The 14,746-nt window shown below is 53.3% G+C and overlaps 1 protein-coding gene across 7 annotated transcripts in view; it reads left to right on the top strand.

Annotated features, from left to right (window-relative positions):
* Positions 1 to 14,746, top strand: part of Adcy3 (adenylate cyclase 3) — a 76,806-nt gene that overhangs the window by 42,873 nt on the left and 19,187 nt on the right. For all 7 annotated transcript variants that reach the window (XM_060365253.1, XM_060365244.1, XM_060365242.1 and 4 more), the window contains exon 4: positions 14,336 to 14,466. In XM_060365253.1, the coding sequence (XP_060221236.1) occupies positions 14,336 to 14,466 (131 nt within the window). The remainder of the gene's footprint in view (positions 1 to 14,335; positions 14,467 to 14,746) is intronic.

A 14,746-nucleotide genomic window follows, 5' to 3' on the forward strand; every position in this document is an offset into this window, starting at 1 on the left:
CAGCAACTAGCAAAAGCAGCAGCAGGAACCAGCAGCAGCTGCCACAGCCCCTCTGGGCTGCTCACATTTATGCCCTCTCAAGAGTCCCCAGAATTCTAAACTTATCAAGCAGCCCCATATCCCACACCTGGGATTGAAACAAAACCATATTCATATCCCATAACTGGGCTTCTAAAGACACCAGGAGTCTCACTACACTGGCCATTTGTCAGTACGGTACAGCTCAGCGGCACCATGTCCATTTACCATGCTATGCACTGCATCATCCCAAACAAAAAGGAGCTCTGCCTGCTCAACACCGACTCCTCAACCCCCAGCCTCCGGCAGCGACAGTGAAGCTGCCTGTTTAGGTATCTTGTCAGTAGAGTCGGATAGTAACTGTCCTCTCATGTCTGGCTTGCCTCACTCATTAGCATAACGTCTTCAGGGTTCCTCTGTGTGGCATGTACAGAACTCCCTTCGTTCCCGGGCATCGTTACATTGTTTTGACCACAGTCTGTCCACCAGGACCTTTGAGTGCCGTGTCCACTGAGCATCGCCTTGTTTATCCTTTTGTCTGCAGAGTAGAGTTGCCGGGGCGTATGATACCGCCGTGTTTAACTTTCTGAGGCACCAGCCTCGTGCATTTTTAATGTTGATAAACACTGCTGAAATGTCTCATACACAGGTTTAAACAGTTTATAGTCCTCTTAGTGATGGATGAAGAGTGTACTTAGGCACTTACCCTTCCCTTGTTTAGCTAGAAAATATTCTTTGCTCGTGGAACCCCTGCCACCCCAGGGACTGACTGTTCTTGCTCTTGAAGTCAGCAGACCCAGGTCCTTGCCCTCCCTACCCCCCCCCAATGTGCCACCTCTTCTTGTAACTGACACTGGAGCCTCTACCACGGGGGACCAGCCCCAACATTACCCCCATGCTGACGACCTCTGATCTGAATTAAGTGCTTCCGCCAGCTTTCTTGGGACGTCAGGGTCTGGCTTTCCCCTGTGTGACATTGAAGATAATGCCTCCCTCTCTTCTGTTTAGCCTTCTGAAAAACTGGGTATATATCTCAGTAATTGTCACGGATGGTTTGGGAAGCACATGACGTAAGAAGGTAGAAGTAAGTTTAAAAACTAGGAAGCTCTTTGGTGCTCTTAACTGCTAGGTCGTGGCTTCAGCCCCTGGGGACACACTGGCTGGAGGAAGGTGGCAGCTGGCTGAGAACACGGTTCCAGTCAGGACAGAGGTCACCCTTCCCTGGGCATCAGGGATGACCGCATACAGGAACCTCAGCAGGGGCAACTTGGGATCTCCATTTGCTGTCTTCTGTCACAGCCTTGGCATGGATGGAAGTGAGATGACAGACGGGGAGACCGGGACGAAGGGATGTAGGAGCATTGGTCGTGGATGCAGATGCCCTCCCAAGGAGCCGCTCGAAGTCCCTGGCACACTCAATAGTCTGTGCAGACCCGGGTGAATGTGAAAACACTCTCAGGCCCAGTTCTGAAGGCAGATGAGGGCCTTCCAGAAGGCCTTCCTCGGGCCATGCCTCACCTTACGGTGTCCACACGTATTAAGTGTTTGTTTTCTGAACTGCTTTTGTGGCAGGTGATGGGCCCTGCCACTGAGGGTGCATGATCCCCTCAGCCGCTCTCCCCTTTACATCATTCTGACACCGCAGAAACCCTGCCCAGGCTCCTCTGCTTCCCGTCCCTTTGCTGCTGGCTTTATGGAGGCTTCTTGCTTGGGCTGAAGGTGGGACGGAGAGGTCTGGGTCCAGGAAGAGGTGAGATGACCCAGTCCTTTAACAGTCAGATATTTTCCATCCCCCCCTCACCCCCACATTTTCACAAGGAAGGCATGTCTCAGATGGAGGATAGGCAGAGACAGAAAGTAGGTAAAAGGGTCAGGAACAAATAGCCCGATAGCCCAACTGGCCCCTGCTTCCCTGCAGAGCAGAACTGTGTCTAGCCAACTCCAAAGCCTTATTGATGTGTGTTTCTGAGCATGATCCTGGTGTGAAAAGGGATTCAGGCCAGACATCATAGGTAGTCCACCAGCTGGATGGGTAGAGCTACCTCGGGAGACTCGGGGCTTCTCTCTAGCCTCCTCTTGGCTCCAGGTTCCATGGGCATGTCCATATGGAGCCAGAGGCCTGGAGGAAAGAACCTTCATTATTGGTTGTGATTTTCATGTGACCTCACTATGGGGATTAGTTTGGGACCTTGAGGGTTGTTAAGCAACCCAACTGGCACCTGGCAACAGCAGGCACCCAGAACATCACACCTGTGTGCCAGGTACAAACTTTAGAATCGTGAGGCTGCCCGAGTCACCCTCAGAAGCACTTCCCAGGCAGCGAGGTGCAGGGGGACCGAGGAACACAGGGGATGGAGACGTGAGAGCGGAGGTGGCCTGCACAGGCTTGCCCTTCCTCCAGCCATGCCCTAGCCTTCAGAGGAGAGGGCTGCAGACAGCCCCCACCGTCCAGCACTTAGGAAGCTACCACCAGGCCCGTGGGAGAGCCTGGGTGCACAGGGTTCTGAGAGAGCCATCCACGGTCTGTAGCTGGTGTGCCCCAGGAACCAGCGCTTAGGAACACTACTTCTGTGGTGCCCAGCTGCTGGAACCTGCTGCTCTCCCTGCCTCTCATGCTCCTCCGTGTGAGGCTGCACTGCTGTTCTTCAGCCAGGACTTCATGAGTTGGGACTCTGTGGGAGCTGTGAACTCGAAGGCACTGTTTCGTGAGCTCCATGCCTGCATGTCCTTGTGCTCTGACCTCTGCCAGAGCACCTCTGCTTTACTGCTTGCCCTAGGTTCTTCGGCTGTTACTACATGGCACAGGATCACCTTACCCCTGAGCAGTGTTCCCCTGGAGGGCCACGGGGGAGGGGAGAATCAGATTTCTAGTGCCAACCCCAAAGTTGTCCAGGTGACAGTGGGGTGGGGTGATGGACCTGCTTCCTCGGGGATCTGCTCAGTGGAGGAAGAAGGGGTCGGTGTGGGCAGAGAGTAGGGTACCTCCCCTCTCTATAGGGGTGCAGCCTCTTCCTCCAGGCACTGGCCTTCAGTGTCCCCACTGTTGAAAGTGGGTAGGTCACATGATAGGACCACAGCATTAACCTGGAAATACGCTTCCATTTTAGCTTCTAAACAGAAACACTCTTGAATGCAGCTGATATTCTTAGCCTTCGTCTTAGCTTTGAAATCACTTGATGTGAGAAAAGCCAGAAGGTGCCTTCCCTGTGTTGTGCGGTAAATACCCAGTCTCCCGGTTGCTTCCAGTCCCCACCGTTTGGACTTGACAGAATGTTCTTCATGCCAGTCTTTCAGAACTTAGCAAGTTCTGAAAGAAGAAACGTCGCCATTTTGGGCAGTTCAGGTAAGGGGGCTCCTGGTGACAGTAGGGGGACTTTGCTATGCTGTGGTGTCTCCGTGCAGCATGATGAGGTGATCACCGCTGAGTCCCCCAACTCCCCAGAGCCCTCCCGATCCCGAAGACCACAGAGTACCTTACGAGCCTCGGCTGGTTCGCCACCGTTGCTGGCAGCATATCCTTCCGCAGCAGCTGGGCCTCTGTGGTCTGCGGCCAGCGCTGGGAGCATCCCTGAAGCTGTGGCTAGCCATAGCTTTAATAAGTGTCTCCTTAATACTTAAGAAGTGCCTACATCCTCCACAGCAACCTGAGCTTTTGACTGCCTTGTAAAGGCTCTGTGATTTATTTTTTATTTTATTTTTTTGAGACAGTTTTACTCTGTGGCCCAGGCTGGCCTTGAACTCATGGCACTCCTGCCTAAGCTTTCCAAGGACTGGCATTACAGGTGTGAATGAGCCACCAGGCTGGCTTCAGAGTGAGACTTACATTCCCATTCTAGCCGAACCACTTGGCCCATGGTCCTGAGTGGTTACTTAGGCACTCTGAGCGTCAGCTTGTCTGTGGAGTGGGAACAGATAGGATGGTTAGGGAGTTCTGAGAGAGGCTGGAGAAATGATGCAGTGGTCAAGAGCACATACCGCCATTGCAGATGACCTGATCATGTCCCAATACTCATGTCAGAGAGCCCACAGCTGCCTATAACTCCCCCTCCAAAGGGGATCCAGTGCCCTCTTCTGGTCTCTGCAGGCTCCTGCATGAACATACGTATACCCACAGACAGACACACACACACTCACAAAATTAAAATTAAATTTAATTTTTAAAAAAGTTAATAAGAGTACATTCAGATCACAGGTACCCAGGGCTGCCTTCCCAGAGGACATAGACCTGAGCCAAATAGATTGTAGTGAGGGTGGCTGGCAGAAAATACATGAATGTGTGCTACAAGGCAGGGAGAGGAACTCACCAGGAACTGTGACTAGAGGGAGGGTGGTATTTAATATCTTGGGCCAGGGAACACCTTCTCAAGGTAGCTTGAAGTGAAGGCCTGAAGGTGGTGGGCATCACGCCACGCAGGAGGAGGCAGCATGAGAAAGGGCCTGGGGTGTGTCCATGGGACAGGAGGAGCACAGTAAGAGGCAGAGGGTCCTGTGAGCCCCAGCCCGGAGTCTGCAGTCCTGGGGAGAGCCTTGAGTTTGTGCTGCAGGGAACTGGGGTTAGCCATCCCAGGGTCTCAGAATTCCAACAGGTCAGCGTGGCCAAGGCAGCAGGGAGGCCAGTGAAGCATGGTGGCCCAGATCAGGATGGTGACGGCAGAAGGGCTGCATGCAAGGAGGATTCTAGACGCACCCTAAAGACAGAACCAGCTGGCTTTACAGCTAGGCAGAGCAGAGAGTGAGGAACTGAGGACAGACAGGTTGTTGCTGGGGTAGTAGGCCGTGCTTAAGTGAGTTGAGCTCATTCTGTGAATTAACCACACAGCTGAAGGGTTTGAGGGCTGAGACTCACGTGTGCAGACCTTTCTAAGAGGGTAAAACAGGGTCCCCAAGGTGCCGGCGGGCTTAGTGAAAGCTGCTGATCATGCAGCAAGCCTCCGACTGCTTCCCCCAGGATTTTATGATGGACAGCTTTCCCCTCAGAGGACTGCCTCCAGCCTTCTCTGTGGCCCACAGTCATTGGGGCTTAGCAGAAGTCAGCCAATCGGGCACAGCCACTGCCTTGCCCTTCCAGGCAGGGGTCCCGTTGTGCCCTGGCCTGCCTGGTGTGGAACACGATGTGATGTTTCTAAAGTAACAAAGGCGGCGTGAAGTATAAAGAACGAAGATGGGGATGGGGTCATGCCCGGGCTAAACATGGTCCTGTGACTTGGTTAGATACTAAGAAAGAAGAGGTCAGAATGCCAAATAAAGTGTGTGCATAACGTGAGGTAAGCCAAGGGGTCTGGGGAAGGTGGGAGGGAGGAGAGACTCAGGGGTCACGAGGGAAACACTCAGTAGTATTTGGACTCGAGCTTAAGACACGTGATTTTTAGGGCTGGGGAGATGGCTCTGAGTGTTCTTTGAGAAGCCCCGGGTTCCATTCCCAGTGCCTATCATCTGTGACTATACTTCCAATATGATGCCCTCTTCTGGCCATCACGGGCAGTGCACACATGGGGTGCACATTCATACATGCAGGCAACACACTCATCCACATTACACATTAAAAACGAACATGATTCGTTACGAGCTTTTCAAGAACAGGGAGGGAGCTGGTGAACGGGTGTTGGCAGAAGGTAGGTCGGGGTCATAGGGCAGTGTGGTGTGTGGGTGTGGGCATGTGTTTGCTCCGTGTGTGTGCAGTATGTATGGGTTCTCATGTGCTTGCGTGCACCGATGTGTATACGTGTTCGACTCTGTATTTGTGTACCTACACATGTGTTTGTGCATTCGTACATGTGAGTGTATGTAAATGCGTATATTTATGTACGTTTGAATATGTACATATGTTTATGTGTCTATGTGTGTGGTTATGTGTTATTGCAGAGCTTTCACAGACCTGCCAGTGATCCATAGAAGGGACTGGGACTCCTGTACAGTTTAAAGCTTTTCACCTTTTTGCTAGGACAGTCCCTCAGCCAGCTTCTAGCTTAACTCGGCTTCCCAGCCTGGGTCCCAGCCTCCCTGCTCCTGTTCCCATCTGTTCTGTCCTCTCCCATGTCTCCTTCCATTCTGCCTGCATCCCTCTCTCTGTCCAGAAGTTCTGCCTTCAGATCTCTGTTATAATCAACCAGCACTAAGACAACCTGACATCTTTTAGGTTGTCTTTAGGCAAAGGGGGTTGCTAGACCTTCATCTTATGGGCAGGTGTGGAAGGACAAGCTTTACAAAGAGAAAACCTGGTGATAGGCCATAGAAAGGGACAGGACCAAAACCCTGCCGGCACTCAGCTCTCTGCTGGTATGTAGTCAACAACTGAAAACACCGAGACGCGCCTTCTCGGTGTGAAGGCAGGTTACCCCAACAATGTGTGCGCATGTGTGAGTGTATATACGTCTGCATGTTTGTCATATGAGTGTGTATAAATGTGTATATGGGTGTGTGTTTGTCTTTGCATCTGTTTGTGTGCCCCTGTGTTTATGTATTCACATGTGAGTGCATACTTGGGTGTGTGTGTGTGTGTGTGTGTGTGTGTGTGTGTGTGTTTCTGAGGTATGTTAGGGAACTGTGCTGTGATGTACAGGCTTCATTGGAGGGACATTCTTTGTTCTCAGTGTGGAAGAGACGGGTGTCAGAGCAGCCAGAACGTGACTCTGGGACAAAGCTGGAGGGGGTGGCTGTAGAGGAGAGCGGGAGCACGTTCGGAAGGCACGCTGCTGAGGGTAACGCTTTCTTGAGGTGGCACAGGGAGGGACTGACGCCACGATAATCCTGTCCGGATGGAATTGTGTCCACGTCATTTGTGGGGGCCACCCTCCCCAGCATGGTGTTGAGCTGTCCTTTCTGGGTCAGTGACAGGTGATGTGGCTGCCGGCTCTCCCCAGCCATGCACAGCTGTGACCATTAGCCCAGGGCCCGGGCTCTACCTAGTTTCCACAGTGTTCTGAAGCTGTCTAGCACAGGCGCCACTAGTCACAGGTAGCTGTTTAAACTGTAGTTAATTTCAGCCAGAAGTCAATCCCTCAGGTTGGATTTTAAAAGGAATCAGGGTCTCATGTGGCCTTGGCTGACCTCAGCGTTGCCACACCTGGTGACATGTTGCTGAGGACTGACACCAGAGCTCTACGAGTGGTCGGCATGACTTGATCAGCTGAGCCACGTCCCCAGCCCCTCCTACTCAGTTTTACCGGCCAGTACCGGCCAGTACCGGCGGGCTCAAAAACGGCACATGACTAGTGGCTACCATGTTGGCCAGCACAGATTCAGAGCATTTCCATGACCGGGGAAGTTGTGTGAGAGCCCATCTAGAGGGTGACAGCGTGCCCCTTGGGCCTTGATGGCTCATTAACTCACCAAACCTCTGAGGAACACCCACTCTGTGCCAGACTGGCTTGGTGAAGATGCAGGTATGGCACACATGGCCATCTTTGGACCCAGCGGGCTGTCTCCTGAGATCGCCGTCGTCTTGGGCTGCGTAGTTTCCTTGTCTCTAGAGAGACCGCTTGGGAGTTCAAGCCAGTGACCTCGAGTCCTGAGTGGTCAGTGCTGAAGGAAGTAAAGTGTCCCTGCCCTGAGATACAGGTCCGTCCTGACCCTAGCGCTGACCTTCCTGTGCTTGCAAGGATGACCAGTGACTGTTGACTGTGACTCAGGAGGTTGTGTTAGAGCTGGCCTAGGGGTGACAGCATACCCCTTGGGCCACGTCTCTTGGGACTACATCATTCGGAGAGGACAGTAGCTTCCAGGTTTTCCACATGGGTCCTCTTCTTGGGAGGAGCTGAGCTGTTTGGACTCCAACCCAACCTCACTTCCTGCCTTCCATAGCCTCCTCTGCCCAGAGGGTCAGACTAGAGTGGTTACTTGGAGGGATTCAGGGATTTTTAGCTCCCATGTGGCCTTGAAGTGGTAAGAATTTGGGCATTTGGGTAAATTGGAGACAGGACTGGGATATATTTGCTGGGTAGCTGCAGGCTTGCTTACAGGGATGTGGGTGGGTGGGTAGGTGTGCAGGCTCAGCATATATGTAGGCTGCGTGGGCGTGAGCATGGTCGTAGCCATCACCTCATAGGCACGGGGTACTCAACATACATGTCACCAGGGTCTACGCGCGCACACACACACACACACACACACACACACACACACACACACCTTAGCTCTCTTCTCTGTCTCTCCTCTCTTGCAAGGCTGTCGTAGATACCCATCCTCTCAGTAGCAGAGTGCACTCATGCAAATCCCTCCTGGCTTCCTTGCTGTAATTAACTCCTGAACGCCTGTCAGAGTGTCAACTCTAACCACTCAGGGCCCCTGGGACAGTGCTGGCCTCCTTCCCGCGCCTCCGTCCTGAGCCAGCACTCTGAGTCATTGCTGACAGGACCTGCCTGGTTCCTTCTGAGCTTGGTGGAGGCCATACTGACAGGCATCGCCTCTGCAGAGCCTGGCACTACTGTTGGCAGAAGTAACCCCAGCTTGCGTGGGGAGGCAAGGATCCTGCCTCAGCTACTGTGGCCCTTTCTCTGAGGTTCGGGCCTCGCCTCCTCCAAACCTGCCAGCCATGTACTCCACAGTGTGTTTGCACACTGCCTAGAACAAGCCTGAGGTGCTCCTCCACCTGTTCTGAGGGCTTTTTATTGTTCTACCCTGAAGGCATCCCAGACTTCAAATCTTTCTTTCTGCAGATGTTGGTCTTTTTCCCAGGCAGGGTCAGGCCCCTGACTTTTGTCCCCACCCATAACCATTGCGGCAAAGCTGAGGAGAAACTTGAAAGCAAATGGCCTGCTGTCTCCTCGTTGCTGAGTAGTCTCAGCTCCCCAGGCCTCCCTCGAAGCGTTTGCTTAGTCCCCCTCCTCGGGCCAGGCTTCTACTTCCAGCTTGACAGTCACATGTCCTTCTCACCAGGCTTTAGGAAGGGGACCTCACCCCCTTCCAAGCCAGCACATTCTTTGCTCTGTGACAAGAAAGGCCTTCCGCTCTCTGAAAGCATTTACTTCGTGATTAGCCTTGTTTGAGGCCCCCGAAGCGACACTGCCTCTCCTCCACGCAGCACCTCTGCTCAGGCTTGGGCTCCGTGATCCCTGCAAAGGCCTCTCCTTTCCTGGCCTGGGCGGAAGCCCAGCTCAAGCTCCCTCACTTCCTGCTCACTTCCTGCTGGAAGCCTAAGTGTGCCTATTCTTTCTTCCTGCAGTAGGAGGTGTGTGGGCCGGGAACCAGCTGAAGGAGTGGGTCTGGGCACAAGGGATGTGTTTCAGTGGCCACTCTGTGCTGTGGAGTCATTCACCATCTACCAGCACAGCAGATTCAGAGGGTTCCCCTCCAAGATGGCTGTACTGCGCCTCTTCTGTTCTGTTCCTCCACGGTTTGTTGGGGACTCAACTGTGGATTATAACTTTTATGCTCTCTGAGTAACACCCTGTCCATTTCACCAGCTCACTCTGGAGTAAAAGCTGTATTAATCACAGTCCTGGTGACATAACTAACTCTTGTGTGACTTTTGAAAGTTTTCCCTCTGAAAGGTTTTAGACTTGGAACAGTGGAAAGAGCCTGAGAGGGCCCCCACTGTATAGGTGGAAGGCTACACCCAGAAGTGCTTGCCCACAGTGAGAAGCCTTGGCAGCCTAACCCCTCATCAGGGAACCCTGAACCCTTGAATCATGACACCACCTCCCCACCCCCACTCCTCGCCCCCACCTGCTAGCCCACCTGCCTGCTTTCCTTCCTGAGATCACATCTTATGTAACCCAGAGTGACCTCAAACTTGCTATGTAGCTAAGATTGGCCTTGTACTCCTGATCTTGCCTCTACCTTCCTAGTGCTGGGATTACAGGCTTTTATAATAAGGTGTGTGTGTGTTCATGTATGTGCACATCCGCGTGTATTCTCTTATATGGAGGCCAGAGGAAAGCCTCAGGTGCCATCCGTAGGAATGGAATGCTGGCCACCTCTTTTGATACAGGGTCTCTTGTTAGCTGAAGCTGACCGGTTAGGATGTATTGACCAGTAAGCCCAGGGCTGGTCCTGTGCCCACCTTTGCCGTGGGAGGATCGCAAGCGTGTGCCACCACGGCTAGCACCTTTATGTAGCTACAGGCATTCAACTCGGCACTTTATTGACTGATCCATCCCCCCAGCCCCCCAAAAGATCATTCTGATTTTGGAAATGCTTTATCTGTTGAGCAAAGGTGCCTTAGTCTTCACTGTCGCAACTTGTCTTCCTTCTCGGCCTCCAGTAGACACGCCTGCTGCTCGTTCACACCATCAGATAAAAAGCAGCTTCAGGTTAAGGAAGTAACAGCTCCTCGGTCCACTCCCCTGGAAAAGTTCCCCACTGGCCAGCGGAAGGTGATAGTCTAAGAGTGAAAATACCGCGTGGCACTTGCCCCGAGGCATGAGAAGGCCATCCTAGGAAATGTGGCTGTTCAGCACCCACAGGTACTTCCTGGGGGGAGGCAACAGAAGGGACCCCAAATCTGAAGCTCGTCACAAAAACACGTGTGACAAGGAGTATCATTATTCGGTTACGTATTCCATCACACCACTGGTGTGTATCCATTGCATATATCCAATACACGAATCTGTGTTCAAAATCAGTATCTGCAAATAATGACGTTCAGTGGTTGTAACTCATAGTGTCAGAACTCAAATAACGGAGCTTAATGAAACGAGGTGGCCATTTTTGATCTGGGTTTGAAGAGCATGCTATAAAATCGTTGTGGAAAAGAGAGCACACCAACAGTGAATTGCAGAGCTTCCCTTCCTCCTGTTGAGTTCCTGACACACACAGTCCACGATTGCAGAGAGACCGTGTCAGTTTTTATCAGCTTGACACAAACCTAGACGGCCCTGTGAAGAGGGGCTGTCAGCTGAGGAATTGCTCCCAACCGTGGTCTGTGGACGTGTTTGTGGGCCCCCCTCCCCCCGTGAGTTCGAGGCCATCCTGGTCTACAAAGTTAGTGCAGGACATCCAAGGTTACACAGAGTAACCCTGCCTTGAAAAACCAAACCAAACCAAAACCCCTCACAGAGATCTGCCTGCCTCTGCCCCGCCCCCAAATGCTGGGCTCAAAGGCGTGTAGTGCCATGCCCAGCTTCAGGACACTTTCTTGCATCCTGACTGATAATAGGAGGTTCCAGCCCACTCTGGGTGGTGTCGCCCCTGGGCACAGGGGCTCAGGCTGTGTAAGTAATATAGCCAAGCAATCCAGGGGAAGCAAGTCTTTTGAGAATGAGATCCCTACATATCACACAAGTCAATTGGTGACCTTCCTTTAGAGCCACGGCCCTTTTCTTGGTATCTTTAAGGCTGATACTTATCTATGGCCTTCTGCCTTTAGACCTGTATCATTCTTCAACATTGTTATAGAAATGCATAATATAAAAGTTTAAAATAAAAAAAAAGAAAGAAAAGGACAAATAAACATCCCTGACCATGCCATCCCAGAAGAAACCAGTGGCCTCCACAGTAAGGGGTTTCTGAGGCTTTTGTGTGTTGGTCTCTAGGGCCACTCTCTTCTTGCTCTCCTCCTTTAGTCATCCCGTTGACAGCTGTGGGTCCAGACCCAGCCAGGAGGAGGCAGTGTTTAAAAGGAATGTCGGATGTGACCAGGACATATGACTCTTTCTTGGGATCCTCAGGGGGCCCAAAGGGGTTTTGTTGTGTCCCCAGAGCCCTGAGGTAAGTCAGAGAGGGACAGGTGGTCTGACTGAGTTAGCCCGGTTGCAGCACACAGGCTGGCAAGGTTAGCTCAGTGCTGTGACCTTCCTGTTCCTGAGTTCTGTGTACATGCCTTCAACCCTGGCCAATCTGCCCCGACTCTGGGCCTTCCTCAGGTAGCACCCTGTATGCACATGTGTCAGGGTAAGCTGGTGGAGGGCTCAGGAGAGTTGGGGAGGTCGAGACTTGAATGGACGGACCCTTGTTTGTATCCCACCTGCTTGACAGAGCCTGTGTGTGCAACCTGGCCAAGGGCCAGGAAAGCATTCTGTGACACTGCTATCCGAGGGAACTCAGCCTGTCATTCGTGGTCACCCTGAAGGCCTAGAGGAGACCAGGCCACACCTCGGTGAGGCCCCAACCCCCCCAGCCAGGCTTTGCAGTGGCTTAGGGCTGCTGGGATACACTGAGCACTTCCTGTGGGCCAGGCCTTGCTCTGAGTGCTCCATGCTAATGAGCCACTTAGTCCAGTACCTAGGAAACAAGGCCCAGGGGACTTTTGGTGACTTGTCTGATATCACACTGGGAATATGGAGGCATGCCTTCACCCTGCCCGCTCCTACCCGTACATATATCGTACTTGAGATAGACTGGGACCTTGAGTTGACCTGTCCAAACCTCTGCTCCAGTTCCCACTGCTGCCTGCGTCCACCTCCTTCGGAGTTCCCAGCTTCTGCCACTCAGCACTCCAGCAGCTTTCTTCCGGCTGCACTGGTGGCTAACAGGGCCTGGGCTCCGATTTTCTTGAAAACCCCTCAGAGATTCATCCTTTCCCCAAGCTCTTCTCCACAGTGTTGATTCTCTCGCTTTTTTAGGTGATGAAACAGGAGTAAGTTAGCTTCGGGGACAGGTCCCCAGGTCCCACCAGACACCACCCTCCGCCATCATATTTTGCATCAGACTTCCTCTGACTCCACCCCACTGGCAGGGGTTTGGAGGTGCCAAGTGCCGGGGAGGTGCCAAGTGCCGGGGTCACCTGAGTCTTACTTGCTCTGCTGGGCTGCAGGGCCCTGGGGATTCCGCTGGAGCTAGGGCAGGGCGCACTGGGGTTATTTTGGCTTCTCCTTCCTGCACTGTAACGATGCCATCTTGAGGATCTTGACACTGGTAAAGGCTGCCGCAGAGAAGGAAAAATAGAGAAACTGCTGTAAGCACGCAGGCTAGAGCCAGGCACCAGCCATCCTTGAACTAGGTGATTTGGGCTGTGGCTGGTCTCCCACTCCGGCCTGGTCACCAGGGTCTGCTTTGTCACTGAGGAACCTGCTGCAGTCCCCTGGCTATTGCTCTGCCTATAGCTTTATCACATCTCCACCCTCTTCCCACGGTCCTCTTGCACTTTGACCTCCACAGTTTCCGTCCTGTGAAACCTTCACCAGCCACCGCTGTGCCTTTCTCTCCTCAGGGGTGAAGAGGGCGGTGTTTTGCATTCCTCTAATCCCCACCACCACCCCGTTATGATACTGTCTACCTTCTCCTCGCCTTTCCCTTCCACCCGGTCTGACTCATGTCTTGCCCTGGTTTCCAGAGCTTCTGGTGTGGCCTCTCCTAAGCAGCGCCTGCGGGGTGTCCCCTTGTGGAGGCCTTGCAGGGCTCCTCAGCCTAGGCACGTGTACAGCCACGCTCCCGACTTTCCCTCACATCTGGTTTTCCTCCATGGTTCTGTATTTTGAGCACTGGCGCCATCCCTCAGATGTTCAAACCACATCCCGCCCTCCCCCCATTCCCCTCTCTCGGAAAGAGTTAGAGTGCAAATATTTCTGGCTTTGCCAGCCATATGGTTTTTGTCATAACTGCTCAGCTCTTGTTGGGGTGTGAAAACAGGCAGAAACAATGTGTAAACAAGCAGGCCTGGCCAGGTGCCCATAAAACTTCATGAAAGCCAACAGCAAGCACATTTGGCCCACCGGCCAGTATGTTCAACTCTTGAGCCCTGGAGGACTTCCCTTGTGCGTCCGCTTTGCACATGTGGCTCCCTCTCTCGGAGAGGCTGTCATTTACCTGACTTCAAGGCTCATCTCTGCCTCACTCCTGTGAGGGCCCCTGGGTACCCCCACCCCCACCTCACATGGTTGGTTCTGACTTCTTCCCCATGCGGTACTCTGTTACTTTGGCGGTCACCGCTGCCTCCCTTCTCAGCATGGTGGGCCCAAAGTGTCACCCTGCACAGTGTCCCGACCTGTGTCCTCAGGAGACCCGTGGCTCAGGTAGAATTCTTGCTGGCTTTGGGATCGGCAGTATCTGTCGCGTCACGGGGCTTCAGTCCTGCTGAGTCTGAGTTGGCGGCTGCGGTGGGCGACGTGGCGAGGGCTCAGCAGTGAGGGACTGATGCGGTGTGTCCTGTGGGGGACACGCAGATGGTCACGCTTCTTACGGAAAGAGGGGTGCTGAGCTAGACTTCCTCTGTGGCATTTCCTATGCCTGTCACAACGCTGAGCCCCATGGGGGTGAGAAACCGCCCAGCCTGGCCCTCAGTTGCTGCTGTATGGGTGCTGGCAGCTCTGTGCGAGGCTGTGTGTTTCCTGGATGACACCTCTCACCAGGGCTGGGGGGTTCTTTCCGAAAGTGTCCGAACTTGGCGCCATCAGGAGAGGTGCAGGCCATTTCCCCTCCAGCCCTGTGCTTCTCCCCACAGGAGAACCTTATGCTTTCCATCCTGCCGAAGCACGTGGCTGATGAGATGTTGAAGGACATGAAGAAGGATGAGAGTCAGAAGGACCAGCAACAGTTTAACACCATGTACATGTACCGGCATGAGAACGTCAGGTGCGACGGCACGGAGGCCCCGGGCGCCCGGCGGGTTGGCCAGGGGGCCTCGGGGCTCCATGGGATCCACTGAGTACTACGGAGCCTGGTTTACTAAGTGTGCCCTGGCTCCCCTGAACTCTGCCCTGTGGAAGGAGCCATAGCAGCAGAGGGCAGAGTGAAAATGGGCTCTAGCTTGACTGGTCTAACCTCTCATTGAAAAAATACCACCCAGTAAAGGGGCTCCTGGGTGGCCACCGAGCCACTTGAGGCCAGCTCTGAGGGTAGAACCAGAACCCCT

This window comes from Meriones unguiculatus, chromosome 1 (genome assembly GCF_030254825.1).
Source record: "Meriones unguiculatus strain TT.TT164.6M chromosome 1, Bangor_MerUng_6.1, whole genome shotgun sequence".
Taxonomy (NCBI): Eukaryota; Metazoa; Chordata; class Mammalia; order Rodentia; family Muridae; genus Meriones; species Meriones unguiculatus.